The 19,950-nt window shown below is 41.2% G+C and overlaps 2 protein-coding genes across 2 annotated transcripts; both read left to right on the top strand.

Moving 5' to 3' along the window:
* Positions 1-181: 181 nt before the first annotated feature.
* On the top strand, positions 182-8,256 carry LOC139940841 (protease-associated domain-containing protein 1-like). The gene is made up of 5 exons (XM_071937222.1): positions 182-290; positions 758-858; positions 1,628-1,737; positions 2,261-2,428; positions 2,817-8,256. Exons 1-5 carry the CDS (start codon positions 188-190, stop codon positions 2,935-2,937), a joined length of 603 nt encoding a protein of 200 aa, XP_071793323.1. The 5' UTR covers positions 182-187; the 3' UTR covers positions 2,938-8,256.
* A 6,089-nt stretch (positions 8,257-14,345) lies between these two features.
* On the top strand, positions 14,346-18,939 carry LOC139940803 (metabotropic glutamate receptor-like). Its single transcript, XM_071937184.1, has 2 exons — positions 14,346-16,412; positions 18,427-18,939. Exons 1-2 carry the CDS (start codon positions 14,406-14,408, stop codon positions 18,937-18,939), a joined length of 2,520 nt encoding a protein of 839 aa, XP_071793285.1. The 5' UTR covers positions 14,346-14,405.
* The last annotated feature ends 1,011 nt before the right edge of the window (positions 18,940-19,950 follow it).

Raw genomic sequence — 19,950 nt, 5'->3', positions numbered from 1 at the left:
TCTTTCTTATTCCATTAACAACATGTCAACATATAGAGAGCGTTTTCAAAGACTTTAAACGGTAATATATGCTCAATTTGATACAAAACAACAAATTATTTGTGAGATTATTTTATAAAATACTTGCTCCACCCTTTTAAACAATAAACAATTCGTCGTGTGAGGGCGCTAGATAGTTCAATTCAAGATGGCGGCCCCCATGACACATCTACATCGATCATTCTGGAAAAGCTGGCACATCTGTTTTCTAGTTTGTTCGATTTTATTTGCTGTAATAACTCATTTGCATGGTATGAATACCTGTATGTTTGTTAACTAGCTAATGAGTTACTAAGTATATTTTATTTCAGGTCATGGACGAAAGAATTTGCCACAAAATGAACTTTTTGAAAATGAAATTGAATATTCAATCGATCTTTTTAAAAAAAATCTTTCATTGATTGACACTGCCTGACACTGACAGCGACGTTCTTGTACAGCTGACTGCCGACTTTTGAAACTGAAAAACATCCACGCTCTGTTGTATATAAAAAGCTGTAAAAATTAAACTGATAATATAATAGGCCTATACGCTTTTCCGCAAAGTTAAGCAGTGTTAAGTCAGTGTACAGTGTTTTCGTGGGGGAAGGTGGGGGGGGGGGGAGGTGGGGGGAGGTGGGGGGGGGGGGGTTATGGCCCTTGTGTTCCTAACTTGTTGGGTTCTCAGAAATTATTCTTTTAATTGTCTAACTTTACAAGTTTTATCTTTTGTGTGCAGGTCATTCAGTGAACGAAAACCTCTTTTTCAGTGTCCTTCTTCCTGAAGATATTGCTTTTCTTTACAAGACAAGACCAGCTAAAGACTTCGGGGCAGTTTTTGTAAGTCTTTCAAACTCTTTTCTTTGCCAAACAAACCAACCACCGCACAATATTGCAGGAGTAAGATCGCTGCAATACAATTCAAATTCTAAATTTGTTAAACACTCCCTCTCAAAAGCAAGGCTCTACTCTAGTGTCGAGAAACAGCTCCCTCTGAAGTGACGTAGTTTTCTGCAAATTTTATTTAGAGACCTCAGATTTAGAAATTGAGGTCTCCAAATCAAGCTTGTGAAAGCACACAACTTCATGTGACATGGGTGTTTTTGTTTCATTTAAAATATCTCGCAACTTCAATGACCGATTGAGCTAAAACTTTCACAGGTTTTTTATTCCATGCATATGTTGAGAAACACCAAGTGAGAAGACTGGTCTTTGACAATTACCAAACGTGTCCACTGTCTTTAAGCCTGGTATTTTTCACAGAGGTCACAGCAAAGAGACCATAGTGCCCCGGTGTTGGCCTTTGTACCCCATCAAACGTTTCCCATCGAAAGTTTCCAGTGGAAGTGCCCTTTGCAAACTGAAAATGCCCTCGCACAGACAAGATTCCAGGCCTGAGATGCGCATTATATCTGTGTGTGTGAAACTATTACCAAGTTTTTTTTTCAAACAAAAAGTAATAATAGAAAGGTATGTTCTGAGTGTAGTTTGTGAATGGATGCTGTAGAATACCATAAACTATATAAACAAATAAAACAAGAATTACCACAAACCAAACAACTAACTAACATCTTATTCTGTTATTTGTTTTGAATTGTTTCCTATACAGACGCATAACTTCGACAGAGTTTACCTCGTTCCTACTGATCCTGAAGATGGGTGCGGAGAACTAACAAACAGCCTTTCCATTGTTGGTGCATTTGCACTGGTTAAAAGAGGGTAAGTTGGAGATACCTAACACCACATCCAATTATCCATCAAATTACTGCCTAAGTACTGGATTAATAGGATCTGGAACTACACGGTCTGACCTGGTCTTGGCCCTGGTGCCCCTTCAAAAGTTTCCCATTTCAGTCCTTTTTATACCGGGCCCCGGGGAATAATGGCCAAACCCTTTCACACTTGGTTTGCTTTACCCGTAGTCTACCCATGTAAATGAACACGCCCCGGGTTCAGCTACCCCATGGATTAGGGCCACTGTGAAAGTGTGCCTGGGTATTAATTGTGGGGGAAAACACTCTTGGGGTCTTCCCAGGGCTGTGTTCTACAATTCTCTGTCCTTTATGGTTCTATGTGAATAAGTGACGCAGTGTGAAAAGGGCTAAGACTTTAAGACTTTCCAATGGAAGTGTTTTTTTGCAAACTGAAAGTGTCCTCGTCCGTTTAAAAGAAGTACTCAAATACCAGTCTGTAATCTTGTGTTTGACCTTTCAATGACCTCTAAATGACCTCTGACCATCAGGAGTTGCTCCTTCATGTCTAAAGCCATCACAGCAGAGAGAGCTGGCGCTGTAGCGGTTGTCATCCACGACGACAATGAGAAAAACGACTGGAGTTTTATTGATATGATTAACGATAACACAGATAGAAGTACTTCAATTCCTGCCACCTTCATGCTTGGAAGAGATGGGTAAGTTGTTACAGTAAACCCCTGGCAATACCAGAAACAAATGGTACCATTCCAATCTTTTTGTTATAAATAGGGGGTCATTTGGTCAGTGAACTTCACACCTCTGAATTTCCTACTTTATTAACGGCTAAGTGACTTGGTAGAGACCACTTAGTTTACAGTGTTTTTATTGAGCTCCATTTGGTTTCCTTCCATGAAATAAGGGCCTCGATTACAAAATCAGGGATTCAAACCCAAACTCCGATGATTTAAACACCAGATTTTGAATTCAATGCTCTTAACCGCTTGGCCATAACACCCAAATGCTTCTGTACATGAGTAGTTTTCATCCTGGACTATACAATAAACACACTGTTCCTTATGCATCCTCCTGTCTATTTTCTTGTAGCCAAATCATCAAGCAGTCACTACTTCAGAACGGAATGTCTGGAGCGGTAATATCATTCCCCGTCAACATCACTGGCATTCCCCTTGGTCTTCTCAAGAGGTCCCCATGGTCCCTCTGGTAGCTTCCAGATTTCAGCTTTACTCAATTCTCAAACTCCAAGGAAATATATTAGATGAACAAATGCAATGTTTAATTTTCTGCACCTCGAATTCTCAAACTCCAAGGAAATATATTAGACGAACAAATGCAATGTTTAATTTTCTGCACCTCGAATTCTCAAACTCCAAGGAAATATATTAGACGAACAAATGCAATGTTTAATTTTCTGCACCATGAACACCCAGCAGGGTGGATACGTATGCATTACAATTCTTATTGTTATTAATTAATTCTATGAGGGGAAAGACAGATCATTGATAATGAAATTGTCAACTTTAAATTGCTAATAATCCACAAGAGAAACTGACTGGGTAAATTATATTTTTGTGTTGAACAAACAAAATATTATTGCCTTTTTTTGAAAGCTCATGCAAATACATAGCTCTGATTCTCTGATATTCTGGGATCCTTCCTCAATTAAAAAAAAATACAACGGAAAACACATTCTTTCTCAGCTCCTTGGGGAGTATACAGCCTCTTAAGGCTTTTTCAAACGCAATATCAACATGTACTCATTTATATTCCAGGGTAATTAAAAGAATTATAGCAAAGTATCCTGCTCAAGGACATAAGTGTCATGGCTGGGATTCAAACCCACACTCCTAACCACAAGAATGTGAGTCCAGGGCCCAATTTCATAGCGCTGCTAAGCACAAAAATTTGCTTAGCATGAAATTTCTTCCTTGATAAAAACAGGATTACCAGCCAAATATCCACGTGATTTTCAGGATGAGCAAACAACAGCTGAATACCAGTAACATGGAAAATGCAACAAATTGAAATTTGGTTGGTAATCCTGTTTTATCAAGGAAGAAATTTCATGCTAAGCAAATTTGTGTGCTTAGCAGCTCTATGAAATTGGGCCCAGGGCACTGAAATGCTTGGTCATGGCGCTCTATAAGGGCATTGTCACACAAGGCAACTTTTACAGGCAAATTGAAGACAACCAACTGCAGTGCATGCTACAGGGCCACTTTGGTAGCACATGAGTCAATTTAAAAACATTGTCTTCGCTTCACAATATAATTTTGTTTACATTCAAATGGGAATGCCCTTTTTTCTTGGAGATTGCCTGGAACTGGGGTGGATTCCACAAAGAGTTAGGACTAGTCTTATCTCGAGTTAGGACTCGTCCTAACTTAGGACTATCCATGCAATGTGTACATCTCCTAGGACTAGTCCTAAGTTAGGACTAGTCCTAACTCTTTGTGAAATCGACCCCTGGTTGCCCGTAAATAGCCTCGTGTGACATGGCTGTTGGTGTTGGGCTCTGATTATGGAGGTTTTATCAGACTTTACACTGGCATAAAAATATAAATATACAAATCGATACATAAAGAAACAAAGAAGCGAAATAGCTAAAAAAATACCAAGCCAGTGAGTGGCGAGGAGGAACAGCTGACCAGCACCTCTACAAAGCCGTTTGACCCCATGCCATGGGACAAATCTTAAAAGAAGGGGGGGGGGGGCTCAACCCTGTGTTTCTGCCATGTATGGTTGCATATTGTGCCCCATCACCTTGTAAACCCTTACCAATGGGTGTAGTAATGGTCTTAAATTTATGAAACTTCCTTTTAAAAGTAAAAACGATTCCTTTTGCTTTTTCTGTAGTTTTATTTTCTGAAATTTAGGGGTTCGGTTTTTGTCTTCCATAACTTTGTAACTACAAACTTTGTCTTCCCTTTTATCATAGTTGTATTATGCAGAATATATTTTCATTGTTAACAATGAGTTTATTTAAAGGAAAACTCCTGTAATTTTCACTATAAAGTTGATGAACAATTTTAGAAACTCTACACTATTTTCTATAACGGTTGTTTCTAAAGATTTTGTACCGAATAATTTAATTAGTCCACTCGACATTTAAGCACCTTGTTTCATTGAAATATGCCCAGGGCAGCTGCAAAAAATCAAACAATTTACACAAATTAGCTTTAGAAAGCAAAAAGTTTATTATCAATTTGAACTTGTTTGGTTTAAATATTCTTAATGAAGTATTAAAAATGTACAATTATTACTGCCAAAAATGTTAATACTTGAAGGCAATAAATGTCTACTCCATATCAAACTCATGGTTCTGCTTGAAGTTTGTCAGGTGATTTGGTTTGATGTAATACACCAGCCGTCGATTTCACCAAAGTCTTCCCATTGAGACTTAGGACGAGTCCCAACCCTGCACTGTAGCATGCATACCTTAAGATTTATCCTAAGTTAGGACGAGTTACTCGTCCGAACTCGAGATGGGATTAATCCTAGCGTTTCGTGAAATCGGCTGCAGTGGTTTTAAAACGTGGGCTAACTCGACAACCAAAGGCAAAGCATGGACTAACTTGTGCAACCAAACGATCGTGCCAAACCTCGGCAATGAGAGAAGTACTGTAGTTTCCTGTTTTCTACAAGTTGGTATTTTGTAAAACTAGAAGAAGGTTGGAATGATTCGAAGTTTGAAGGCAGTGCCCACTATTGGTAACTGTCAAAGAATAGCCTTCGCACTTGGTGTTTCTCAACATATGCATAAAATAACTAACCTGTGAAAATTTGAGCTCAATCGGTCATCGAAGTTGCGAGATAATATTGAAAGAAAAAAATGGTTGATTAGATGGTTGATTTCGAGACTTCAAGTTCTAAATCTGAGGTCTCGAAATCAAATTCGTGGAAAATTACTTCTTTCTCGAAAACTATGGCACTTCAGAGGGAGCCGTTTCTCACAATGTTTTAAACCATCAACCTCTCCCCATTACTCGTCACCAAGTAAGGTTTTATGGCAATAATTATTTTGAGTAATTACCAATAGTGTCCACTGCCTTTAAAGGGGAGGTATACGTTAGATAATCATTCTTACGATTAATGGCATGAACACGTTTTGTTAGACGCCTACGTACATCAGCTTCCTAAAGTATCAACCATTTTCTGTTAGTTTTGTTTGTATACATTTAATGATGAAAATAAAACCACCGTTGCCACACAAAGTTGTGTGCTTTCAGATGCTTGATTTCCAAACCTCAAATTCTAAATCTGAGGTCTCGAAATCAAATTCGTGGAAAATTACTTCTTTCTCGAAAAGTACGTCACTTCAGAGGGAGATGTTTCTCACAATGTTTTATACTATCAACTTCTCCCCATTACTCGTTACCAAGTAAGGTTTTATGCTAATAATTATTTTGAGTAACTACCAATAAGCGGCTATGAAATTAGGCCCTGGCCAAACGCAGCCCATCCAGTTTTGAAGTTGTCTGGATGTGGACTCAAGTACATCAATAATCAATTCAATAGACAATTCAATAATGCATTAATTGGCGAATGTGAATGATTAAATCTGTCAGTACATCCATTGTATAGGCCCAGAGTCTGGCTGATAACATTCGACACCAATACTGTTCAAGTGTCACAATGTTTGTCAAAACACACACCCATTATTAATCAAACAAAGCAATAGCTCTCAGGTTAAATAATAGTTTCAGAAAAGAAAAAGAAAAAAACCCTTAAGTCAACACTGTCCAGTATGGTTTTCAACCGACCCGTTTTATTTCAATTGAGAGTTGGGGCGGGCAGGCACTCTTGTGCACACAGATATTGACATTCATTGTTTACACTCTCAAAAGGTTCCTTGTCAAAACATGATTTATCAAACAAAATGATGATTGCGAGACGGTTTAAAACAAACAACTTTGTTAATTGTCACCATATGAACACACAACTCTGTCAAGCATATTATAGTTGCCATGCAAGTAAAAATGTCAAAGTCCTGTGCGAACAGTAACATGACCAGTTTGACAATTAAATACAATTGATGCAACATACAAATAAATTGGGCAGTGCAACCCAATTATACGTGGCCATTAGAAAATCTTTCAATTGAAGTTTTACAGCAACCGAAACGCCAACATTTTTCCCCTTTTGAAATTGAGTGAGGCAAAATGAGCAGTTTGTTTATTGAACGATAGCTGTTGGACGAAAAACCGTGCTTATTACTTCTGATCATCGTTGCGTGTTTTTTCGTAAGTCATTGCGTCACACACGAGCGTATCTGATGCATGCCCAGTTTTCGTCACTCGATCCCCGCTCTAAAGAAGGCATACGGTTGTGTGTAATTCGCAGCATGCTTACCATCTTTAACATTAACTTTCGGATAAGAAATAACACACAATCTTTTGTCAGGGTCATTACCAAGGTATGATGCAGCCTATCGCTCATGCACACTTGTTCCTATTCAGTGAAACAACAGGAATTCCGATGGGAAACCAGATATTTTGACTGCGGTGTCCGTGTCACCTTGAAGACCGACCTTTAGTCATTTCAGTGTCGGGCTATCGGTGTGTTGTGTACCGGTAACTCCGTGGCCTTTAAGCTTGGATGATTACTGGATCCTTCGGTTACACATTTCATAAAACAAACTACTGATTAGTTTTGGCTTTCACTGCATTGAGGTCAAAGGGAAGACACAACATTGGATGTCGAAGCCCACGCTTACCCCTTTAATCATTGAGTACCCAAGCTTCACTCTAGTCTTAGTCGATGGAAATAAAGGCGGTGTGCCAATCCACTCACCCCTAAATCTATCCTTAATCAAGATTTTATCACCAGCAAACTTTTATTGGCCACTGAAATGTTTTTGTTGCCCCCCCACACCTTAAAGAAGTCCATAGTCAAACCATCACACTCCCGAAGTGTTCTGGCCGGCTAGTTTAGTATTCACAATTTAGTATAAATTAGTCAAACTGAGAAACTCAAATCAAATCTTCAAAACAGTTTCTGGGCCAGTCTGACCCAGAAATGATTCAGACACTTTGAGACACGGAATCCGGGTTAATTCTAAATCAGGAGTTTTCAGAGTACGGGTGTCGGAACAAGCAGTCACCGTTTCGAGTACATTGTTCGACATGTCGAGACAATTCTCAAATCGTGAATTCTTTTTTAGAACCGCTTCAGTTTGCAAAAAGAGATTTTACCCATGGTTTTATCACACGCTTATCCTTTATCTGTGGTTAAATCAAAACAAATAATGCGTTAATTAGACCTAAAACATACTTTAAGCGTACATCTGGTATACTGTTAGTATTGTCAGAAGCCCCTGGAGACGAGCAGAGTATACTGTTCGAAACGTCGAGACTACACCGGCTCTTTTCAGAGCCAACACTCACACTAAAGAGACTTTACACATGGTTGTACCCGCAAGTTAACTACGAACTGTTTCTTCCTAACTTGTGTTGTGCTGTCATTAGCTTTCTAGAAATACTCAGTCAGGATTAAAACGTCGTGCCAATTTTCGGCACAGGTCTGAATAACATGAACTCACATCCTCCATTATAACGGTCTTTGAGTTATTGCAATATTTACGGTGACGACTTAGTCCGTAGGTATCTACAATGTTTCAAGTCCTCCCACTCCTCGGGTGTTAAGATGCGGCTACTCTCCTGAAGCTGATGCCCGCGTTTGCTGTAATTCCTCGGCAGTAGTTTCAAGGGCACGTTGTTGCTGACCGGTGGTAGGGACAACGGAGGTAGTCTCAGCGTATCCTTGGCTTTCTCCTCCTCCTCACTGATGGCATCCGTGGGTCTGCTGGGACTTGATGACAGGCTCTGCTGCCGTACTCTAGGGGAGGGTTCCAAGGCGTAGACACGGCTCACACGGCGTCTCCGGTCCTCTGGTCTCCAGATGATCGACTTAGCATCCGCGTCTGACTGCTGGTCGCTGACCACCGTCTCGGCACTCGCACGTTCGAGGAAGTCCTTTATCCGCTGCTGGGTGTTCTCCATGTATTCCAGCTCATCGCCCGGTGCGTGGGCCCCGATTTGTATATTGTAGATCTGTCTGAGACGGGATAAGTCCAGCTGCTCCGTCGCGCCTACGGTCATGCTACGCCTCCGGACCGTTAGCGAGTCACGCCGCGGGTCGATCGGCTTGTTTGACGGCGGGACGACATTGACCGTGATGCCATCACCTCTTGGTTGTTGATCACGAAACGAGGGTCTTCGTGGGCTCACCGTGTCTCTTCCACGTCCATTTTGCTGCACAGAGATATCACTATTTTCTCTTGGACTTAAATCTGTCTTACATGAGGTGAAACTCCCCGTGCGTCTCCTACCACTGCGAGACAGGTTGGACGTCTGGCTAGCAAGTTCAGATACATTGTCCAGTAGCATACCACCACTTCTCTTATCTTCTTTATTAGATCTCCGTTTGGTATTTCCACCACTGCGGACAGTATCCTTTTTGTTGTTTGGTTCATAAATTTCACAACGGCTGATGTTCAGATCCATGCTGACTGCTTCAGCAAAAGCCTCATCCGTTGGCCTTTCGCGTACCGCGGACAGCACTCTGGTGTTAGCAGTAACTTCGCTCCGGTCATCGGGCCGACGCGCCCCATCGCTCCGGTCATCGTGTCTACGTACCCCATCAGACATCCCGGGTTTCTCGCACTCGCTAGCGGTGGCAAACGTCGCCGATCGCTTAAGAAGCTCGGCTCTCCTCTTGAGAAATCGTCGACGGGTCGTACCGAGTGAGACAGCGACGGCTCTCAGCTCTCGCTGTATAGCAACGGCACGTTTCCGATACTGTTCCTGTTCAGCCGTGTTCTGCACCAGCATACCCCTCGATGACAAGGAGGTGCGCCGTGAAAACATCGCTACTCCCCGCACTGTATCTTGACACTATGTTCAATAAACTTCAACTCCCTCCCGTGGTGTGTTCAATTAATACAGCGACGAACCGCCCCACGGGCTGGCCTTTTTTTCATTCAGTTGAACACTCAACCTTTACAGTCATCAACGATCATAAAGTTGATAAAAAAACTCTGCAGGTACAAACAGTAGTATAATAATATGCGTATGTTTCACCCAGCATATTGCGTATGTCACGGAGTGATTAAGTACCATGCGCCGCCCGCTGGGCAAAGTTTGGTTGTGGTTTGTTTTTTCAAGTGGAATGCTGCTGCAATCACCTGGCATTTTTGTTTGGAATGTTTTATTAGTGCTACAGGTAGGGTCTGTTTATACCAACCTGTGAATTGCTGCAATAAAGTGCTGTATTTGGTAGCCTTAAATAAGCAAAGTAATATCACATACACTTAACCATTAGTTTATATAGCGCGTTCTTACAAGCAATCTGACGGAAGCATGCAGCATTTAAACACCCCGACCTGGTGTTTGAGAATACCATTTTGACCGATTGGTTCCCTACCAACACGAATAGAGAGTTCCACCATTTAAGTTGACCTTTGTTAAGCGATAAGTGATGTTTAGACGAAGTGCTTGAACTTCAGTTTATAACCAATAATGTGTTGTTTGTAAGAGTACTTCAAGCTCATTATGGCGTCACCTATTGCACGTGCGAGGCCGGGTCCATAGTTTCACAACAATGTATGGTTCTATAATCTAGAAAGAAAATCACCCCCATATTAGTTTGGAGCTCACATACGTTTTGACTGTATGGTGACGTTTTTGAGTCGTGCTATAATCACAGAGCAAGGACCAGCTCTATATGCTATAATTTAACCGAACAACAGATTGTTTTGTGTGTTTTACCAACTTAGGCCTGCATGTCTCTAAACATTCATTTTGTGCATTCGTTTTCGATCTCATTTTGGGGAAGGGTCTGGAAAGAATTAGGGGGGGGGGGGTGTCCGCCCTTACACATTCCCGCTGGTTATGATACTGCAGGTGTGTCATAATAGTGTAGCATTCGGGGAATGGACACTCATCTACTTCAGCATGCCTGTGGCGACGGCCCACGTATTTAATTTGGAGGTTAATTAATGCAATTTGGAAGTTTGAAACACAATCGGTTTGCGGTCGTATGTATTGGGAATAATACTCTTCGAAAGGGCTTTGGCTTCTCTTAATCAAGCGTGGTTAACAATACGAGATTGTCCTCCTCGCGAGACCAGTGATTAGAAGTAGAGTTTTCAGATTTTGACACAGAATCGGGAGAAATTGTGTTCATATGGGTTGCAACGCAAGCTCCCTGACTTAAACGTACAGGTCAGAAGCAATCCCCCAATGATAATATTACCGGTGTCAAAGTCCAGAGAAAAATACAGTTGAAAAATCACCGTTTGTTGATATCGGTAACCAACGAAAAAAAAACCTACGTGACCATAAAATAGGAAAAACACGAAATAGGGCACAAACAGGACAGCGGGGACTAGTGTACATGAAATGCTCCAGGATGAAATTCAACAACCACAGGGGCGCAATATTTGGACCCTGTTTCCAACAATCCCTACAAGCTACGACCTTCAAATCTCAGTGTTTTACATACATAAGTTGTGGCATTACAACACTATTTATGAATGAGGCCTAACCTTTCGTTATATATTCCCCAGTGTTTGGTTCACTATAGTGGTCCTCAAATACGCAAATGGATGTGCTACAATAAAGTGATGCCTAAGAGTTTAATCTTGTTCTATTTCCGAATTTCTTGCTTTTAAAATAAAAACAACAGCAGCACAACAAACCCTAAAACAACAACAACAACAACAACAGCACTGACCAGTTTAAACATCCATTACAGTATGAGTTAAAGTTGTACTTTCGTATAGATGATAATTCACCAACATGTGTATACGGACCATTACTGACTGGCAAATGTGTGTCCTATTTTATAGAAAAAGCTGGATCTGCAAATATGTTTACAAATTTAATTAGTTTAAGATAAACTGAAGAGGTTGTGCCCTTTGATTGTTATTTTGTTGATAGCATTGTAATCTAACCATGTTTTCAAAGTTTCAAGTACTTCCACGTACAGTTTGCACACCTACTATAGAGTTTGAACCAATTGACAATGAAGTAACCCGGTCACATCAACTTTTGTTTTAATCATAAAACAGTTTGGATTTTTATAGGAGGGGTTCGAAGGGGGCGTTCATGGCTGTGTAGAGACGGCTGTTTACTGAACGTCATTTAAAAAAAAACCACAAAAAACTTCGTTGACCACTTGAGTTCAAATTTTAACAGGTTTGTTATTGTGCGTATGTTGAGATACACCAAGTGAGAAGACTGGTCTTTGACAATTACCAAATGTGTCCAGTGTCTTAAAGGAACACGTTGCCTTGGATCGGACGAGTTGGTCAAAACAAAAGCGTTTGTAACCGTTTTTATAAAATGCATATGGTTGGAAAGATGTTTTAAAAGTAGAATACAATGATCCACACAAGTTTGCCTCGAAATTGCGTGGTTTTCCTTCTACTGTGCGAACTAACATGGTCGGCCATTTATGGGAGTCAAAATTTTGACCCCCATAAATGGCCGACGTGTTAGTCGACGAGGTAAAAGGAAAACCACGCAATTTCGAGGCATGTTTGTGTGGATCATTGTATTCTACTTTTACAACATCTTTCTACCCATATGCATTTTATAAAAAACGGTTACAAACGCTTTTCAAAGACAACTCGACCGATCCAAGGCAACGTGTTCCTTTAAATTGCAAAGCAGTATAACTCAACCAACCCGAACTCATATATAATGCACGCTATGTAAGTCTCACTGTTTACAAATCTTTGATTGTGTCTTCGCTTCGCTGACATTTCCAGCAACTTGAGCAATTTTATATATGTTATTTACCTGTATCAGTGATTGGTTTGACGCGAACTTCAGACCAAGAGATGAACGATTGAGAGTGCATTGTCAGTGACCTAACGCTTAACTTTCTATCAGAAATAGCATGCACTTTTATACCTGTGCAATGGCAATCTGCCGTGTCTTCGCTTCGCTGACATTTCCAGCAACTTGAGCAATTTTATATGTTATTTACCTGATTGGTGTGACGCGAACTTCAGACCAAGAGATGAACGATTGAGAGTGCATTGTCAGTGACCTAACGCTTAACTTTCTATCAGAAATAGCATGCAGTTTTATACTTGTGCCATGACAATTTAACTGCGACCAGAATATACAACAGGGAAGATACAAAGAAACTTCATTTTGGCGAGAAATAAAGACTATATCCCCAAATGCCTTAGTTACATTTTGAAAAGCAAAGAATTGCTTTTCTTGTCATACCAAAAAGCCCAACGGACCAACGGGGAAAAAAATCACCTCGTTCCCTCTAAAAAAATAATTTCGTTCCCTCAAGATACACTGCAGTCAGTTCGTACTAAAATAGTTGACCTCGCGTACACATTACACTGCAAAAACTGGGGTGTTAAAAGTAACATTATAATAATACACACAGAGAGAATCAAACATCATAGGGTGTTAAAATAACACCAGTGTAACTGTGTTGCAGGAAAGGAGTGTTATAAAACACCTTATGGCGTTTTTAAAACTCTGTTTTCGGTATCTGTATGTGAAAACACAGGGTGTCAATTTTAACATCCCAGTTTTTGCAGTGTACAACTACTCTCTAAAAGGAAAGGGACGAAAAGTGCAAAAACACAACAGAAAGTACAAGTTTCTCTCCGATTCTGGTCAATGACACCCTGATTGCAAACTTTTAACAAAATTATGGATGTCTCCCCTTTAAAAGAAACGCACTGTTTATTTGAATTGCACTTTATACTTGAATCAGCGAGTTCCGATCAAAGACTCGAATCCCATGTAGAAACCAACGTCACTGTTCAACACAAACCAATATTGCTTGCTAAACTTAATCAAAGTACATTCTGCGATCCGTGGTTTGTCTGATCGGAAGATAATTGCCATTAAATCTTCAAGATTATCGCCTAATGTCATTTGCTGTTTTCCCCATACTCTGTTCAACCATGGCGACGAAACGATATATTGTACACAACTATTCGCTAAAGGATCCGTAATTTGTTGTTTTCAGTCAGCATCATCAGTCTTGAGACAAATGTGCGCATGAGCAGATTTATTCTCAACGATTCTGTATAGGAAGTGAGTGTAATTTTAAGAAGCAATTTAAAATGCAACCTTGCATAAGATGACTTGACAGCGTCCTGAAGTGATCGAAAGTCAGACACTTGACTTGGAAGAGTTATACGTATGCAGTAACCAAACACACAGGTGTAGAGGAAGACGAAGATTTACAGAAGAGTTGATATATGAAGAAAGCTGAAAATCATCACTTACAAAGTGAATGACTTTGTCAATAGCAGTGTCCTGTTGTGATGGGAAGTCGGACTCTTGACTTGCAAGAGACATTTTTGCAGAAACTTAACACACATGTGTGTGTATAAACACAGCTGTCTGCTCTAAGAGGAAGACGGAGTTTGGTGGACGAGTTGATTTGTGAAGAAAGCTGAATATTATCTCTAAAGCAGTGAATGACTTTGACGATCGCAGTGTCCTGTAGTGATGGGAAGTCAGACTCTTGACTTGCAACAGACATTTTTGCAGAAACTAAACACACATGTGTGTGTATAAACAAAGCCGTCTGTTCTTAGAGGAAGACGGAGTTTGGTGGACGAGTTGATTTGTGAGGAAAGCTGAATATCATCTCTAAAGCAGTGAAGGTCTTTGACAATAGCCAGCGATGATGTTGGTACTCTTGTTTGTTTTGAGGAACCTAGCCGGTATCAGTGCAGGTGAAATACCGGCTACTGCTATGTTGAGTTTCTCCCGCTCTGGCGATGTGATCCTAGGTGGACTTTACCCAATTCATGGCTGGGTTAGCGGGTTGCCGTGCAGCGGCCTGCTAAGCAGGTCGTCTTTAGAGCGCACCGCCTTGCATATGTACGCGATAGAGCAAATAAACGCACGGCAAGATCTACTGCCAAATGTCACCATCGGGTTTGATATTCGTGATAGCTGTTTCTCCGAGACCGTGGCAATGTGGTCAGCTCTCGCACTGGCTAGCACCGCGGAGGTACCCCAAGATGACGTCGAGTTCAAACGGATCACCTCACCACAGCGCGGTAAACTCCTCTGCATCATCGGTGGGACGTCAAGTTTCACTACCATACCGGCCTCGCTAGCGGCTAGTCTGTATCGCATCCCGATGATCTCCGGCTATGCCACTAGCAATGAACTCAGCGTCAAGTCTCGATTCCCGTACTTTGCCCGCACTGTCCCAGCCGACAGTCTCCAAGCTACTGCCATCGTGGACATCCTTCTGCACTTTGGCTGGAAATACATCGGGATGTACTTTCAGCTAAACAGCTATGGGATCCACGGTGCCCAAGCTGTGCTTGACCTAGTGACAAAGCATGATATCTGTGTGGCGTTTTCTGTGCCGGTCCGACCGGAGGCACCCGAGTCGGAAATGGAAGAGGCCGTACTGAATCTGGAGACATTTCCAAGTGCCAAGGTGGTGGTTTTGATTACGTACAGCACGGTGGCAGGCAGAATCCTTGACTTAAACGCGAAGCGAGAAGGAAGCCCCAACAACATCATTTTCGTCGGCAGTGACGGGACGGGTGGCTGGGCAAGGAATACCTTGAACTCGTTATTACGCGGTTCCGTATTTGTCAATCTTAACTACCAGGAGATCCCTGGCTTTCCGGAGTATTACAGCAATACACAGCTCAAGGAGGACCCATTCAACCCCTGGTTCCAGGAGTACAAAGATGAGTGGATGCAGTCTAAGGATTGCTCTAATATCAGTAACTGTATGATACCGATTGATAATAACGACAGCACTATGGTTGATGCTATCTACGCCTTTGCCTATGCTCTACACGACTTGCTCCAAGACCGCTGCAACAACAGCATCAGCTGCCGTGAGTTGACTCCGTTCATCTCTGGACACGAGTTGATCCCGTACTTACATAACTTAAGTTTCCAGGGTCTCAACAACCACATCGCCTTCGATTCAAACGGCAACCCGGGTGGGAATTACCAGGTCTTCGGTCACCGTGGAGAGCACGGGCTCGTCCAGATCGGATCTTGGGTCAGTTCCACTGAGGCTCCTCTGCGAATCAATTCCTCGGCAGTTGAGTTGGCCTGGGGCACGCAGAGCCCACCGGTCTCGCTCTGTCGTGAGGTATGCCAGCCTGGGTACGTTGAGGTACCCCTGCAGCAGAAGTGTTGCTACGGGTGCCGGCAGTGTCCCAGTAACGCCCGCGTCATGGGTTCTGAGTGTGAACCCTGCCCGAAGGAAAGATGGCCTGATGTCAGCTTCAAGGAGTGTCTCATAATCGTCCCCACTCCTCCAAACTGGAACGATCCTGTGGTAATCTTCATCCTCATCATGTCGTGCTTTGGGTTGATCCTCTCTGGGTTGGCAGCTTCTGGTCTAATCTACCATCGCAACAACTCTCTCATCAAAGCAGCTAGTCGAGAGCTGAGCAGCATCAACATCCTAGGCCTCACCCTAGCCTTCCTTGCCCCTTTCCCCCTCCTGGTACCACCGACGGATGTTTCATGTATAACATCTGAGATGATTGTCTCTCTGTGCATCACACTGACGTACGCACCCACACTTCTGAAGGTAAACCGAATCTTCAGGATCTTTGAGGCGGCAAAGAAGTCTAAAAAATGTCCCCGGTTCATCGGTTCACGATCGCAGGTCGTCATCGTGCTTATTGTACTGGTTGTGGTGGTAAGTCTTCCCGTTTAATGTTAGTCTTATATATTCTTTAATCCTAAACCAAATGTGTATTAAGCACTGTGTACTTAGTACTTTTTCCGAGTTCGATGATAGCAAACATTTACAAGCAAACGACTCGGGTGGGATTCGAACCAATGATTTCATTATAAAACGTAAAAACAAATGGAAACAACTACTAACAAGCAAGCAAGAAAGCAAGCACGCAAACAAGTAGGAGAAAGCAGAGCAAGCAAAAGCAAGCAAGCATTTGTTTATTTATTTGATTTATTTTAATTATTTGGAAGCAAGCAAGAGAAGAAAATACCTCAAAACTAATATTACTTAAAAAATAAAAAAATATGCTGCAGTAAAAAAAAATATATATATATATATTAAACATATAAACATATAAAAAGTGGACGGGATATATTGCCCAACCACTGGGATCTACGATAAAAAATTAAACTGCTACTCATAAATAATTGTGTAATGTGATACAAATAATGCTTATGAAGACATGAAAACATGTATTGTTATTCCAGAGAAATAAGAATTTCTTCTCCCAGAAATGATGCTGTTAATTCAACGTGTATTAAATAGTAGAGAGGGAAAATAGCAATGCTGTGATTTCGCGTTCCCAGCACCACAATCATATTACAACACAATGTCCATGAAACGACATAGTGCGTTTTGTATTTTTTTTTCTTCAATTAAGTCTCCGACCAGCTCAAATCAAATTGATTGCTTGCCTCTGTAATTCACTTTACTCCGGTCAAGGATTCATTTGAACAAGGGGTATTTTATATCTTTCAGTTATTTTCATATTCTCATCATTTAAAATTTGCTTTTACCGTGGTTGAATAATTGATTGTTCTTTAGACAAGAACAAAAGGTTATGCTTTTTTTTTTTAAGGAAACAAAGTTGTTTTCTTTTGATAACATTGTGTGCAGTTTTTAAGGTGCTTATCACACCAGCATTTACAACAAATGCGAAGAGCTATGTAAGATTATACGACACATCACATAGCATTTCATGTAACTATAGATGCTTGGCTGTGAAACAATATGTAGCCAACCATGCTAGAAAACACCGGGCCAACCTCTTCTCTTGGCGAAAAAATGTAGCAACACACGGGACCGATGGCCCTTACTTCCCAATGTGTGGGTTCGAATCCCGGTCGTGACACTTGTGTCCTTGAGCAAGATACTTTACTATAATTGCTTCTCTTCACCCAGGGGTATAAATGGGTACCTGCGAGGGTAGAGGTTGATATTGTGAATGAAAAAGCCTTCGGAGTGCCACGGCAGCTCGGGGCTGTATACTCCCCAGGGAGCTGAGAAAGATTATTAAGGGATGTTATTGGCCCAATGGCCAGGGGACTAATGTAAAGCGCATTGATACGGTTGATTGTGAAATGCGCTATATAAGAAATTGTTGTTATTATTTTTATGTTAAGACGGTTACCCACACTCTATTGGTCAGAAACACCTGAGCTTGTAAAATTTAACGCATCGCCACGACACTCAAGTTTAGCAAGCTTAAAGCCATTGGACCCTTTCGGTACAGAAAAAAAAAAGTTCACAGATTTACAAATAATTTACAGGGTTTACAGAAGGTAATGGTGAAAGACTTCTCTTGAAATATTAGTACATAAAATGCTTTACTTTTTGAGAAAACGGTAAAACAATATAAATTCTCGTTAGCGAGAATTACGGATTTGTTATAAACACATGTTTTGACACGGCGAAACGCGCGAAAACAGGAGTGGGTTTTCCCGTTATTTTCTCCCGACTCCGATGTCCGATTGAGCCTAAATTTCCACAGGATTGTTATTTTATATATAAGTTGTGATACACGAAGTGTGGGACTTAGACAATACTGTTTACCGAAAGTGTCCAATGGCTTTAACCGACCGTTATTCCTTGTCTGTGGCCGACAATAACAATTATCGCACGCAGGGGCAAGCTTTCAGATTTTTCATTAAAAAGTTTTCTGAAACAAAAGATTTTTGTTTACCTTTTGTAGGTCTTTATGTCCATCATTGGTACCCTGATCCATCCCTCCAGACCAGCCAAGCTGTTTTTCTCTCCTCCAACCAATTACGTTGAAGCTTACTGCGCGTTCGGCTACGGCTTCCTCGTATCCTCAACCTACAACCTCGTTCTCATCCTGGCATGTTGCTATTACGCATTCAAGGCCCGCCGGGTACCAAGTAACTTCAACGAGTCTAAATTCATCGCTATTAGTGTCTACTCCACGCTGGTGTTCGGCATGGCGGCAGTGCCAGTCTACATCACCGCTATGTATACACTGCAGAAGGTGGCCACATTCTGTATCGCCATCTTGCTGAATTCGTTCCTGACGCTGTGCTGTGTCTACATGCCCAAACTGCACGCCATCATACTCGAGAAGGATGTTGAGCTTTGTGAGTGGAGAGTCAATACAATAACTATGGCAGAACCTGCTACTGTTGCTTCGAAGCCAAGTCCTGATATGCGTAGGGTTATCAATGTCAGGCCTGCTTCAGTTGTTATCTAAAATAAAAAATACACCAAATAATAACAACATTAAGTACGGGAGTTTTTTTTTCTTTCTTTTTTTTCCCCACAAAATCTTTAAACAGGACACAAACATCAGCACAACGGCTTTTTTTACATAAAGAATATGTGTTGTAAAAATGTAAAAAATGAGACTAGTTCCCAGCTCCCAAGTATTAAGCCAAAGGTTTTACCATAGCAAAACCAGCACAGACTGTCAGCTGTCAGCAAGATATCTGGAAGATTATAAAGAACATTTATGCAAAGAACTATACAAAGAACTATACAAAGAACATTTTGGCTCAAAATATCAGATCTATGCACGTTGTATATTACACAATTATATTATATTCTTTGTAAATGTTAACGAGCACTCTATGTGATTTGGTTAATCGCATGGTTTATTTAGCTGGTACCGTTTAACTGAACTTAAGATGCACAAAAGATCGTTATATCTATTTACACTTGTTTCTAATATAAACTCATATAGGGAGTACCTGTAAAAAGGTGTGTTCGAATTCAGGGAATAAAAAGGGGCGTCGAAGTCCTCAACTGACCGTATAAAACCAGCAGGGTTGTGGTCGTGCGATAAAGGAACGACATTTCGCCTGATGGTGCCCTCTTTCCGCTCAATTTCCTTCAGCCAATTATTACCATATGAGACATGACACACACTGTGGTAGATACTATACGGTACGAAGGACAATTCTGTGATCACGTCCTTAAACACAAACCCTTTTGGCTGAACATACGGCAATAACTCCAAGTAGTCTGTCCCCCACTAGCACAATAAAATGCCACAGTTTCGAAATGCACATAAAGTGAACAGTTTATATAAACGAACCACTGAACCTTGAAATCTTTGAGTTGCAGCTTTTAAAGTTGGGACCTTTTATTCGGCACGAGATTTGGGGTCTGATTCTGTCGCTGTTGAGTTATGTGCTACGATAGTGCGGAGCGCCCTCTTGTGTGAATCACTTGTATTTTAATCGTCTTCAAGTACGCTTGGTGT

This window comes from Asterias amurensis, chromosome 8 (genome assembly GCF_032118995.1).
Source record: "Asterias amurensis chromosome 8, ASM3211899v1".
NCBI classification, from domain to species: domain Eukaryota; kingdom Metazoa; phylum Echinodermata; class Asteroidea; order Forcipulatida; family Asteriidae; genus Asterias; species Asterias amurensis.
This window is presented reverse-complemented; position numbering and strand designations above follow the sequence as displayed.

Excerpts from the sequence above, each read along its gene's own strand:
- LOC139940803 (XM_071937184.1), top strand. The coding sequence starts at position 14,406 with ATGATGTTGGTACTCTTGTTTGTTTTGAGGAACCTAGCCGGTATCAGT. Across the intron at positions 16,413-18,426 it reads TTATTGTACTGGTTGTGGTG|GTCTTTATGTCCATCATTGG; the intron begins GTAAGTCTTCCC and ends TACCTTTTGTAG.
- LOC139940841 (XM_071937222.1), top strand. The coding sequence starts at position 188 with ATGGCGGCCCCCATGACACATCTACATCGATCATTCTGGAAAAGCTGG. Across the intron at positions 291-757 it reads TGTAATAACTCATTTGCATG|GTCATTCAGTGAACGAAAAC; the intron begins GTATGAATACCT and ends TTTTGTGTGCAG. Across the intron at positions 1,738-2,260 it reads TTTGCACTGGTTAAAAGAGG|GAGTTGCTCCTTCATGTCTA; the intron begins GTAAGTTGGAGA and ends TCTGACCATCAG.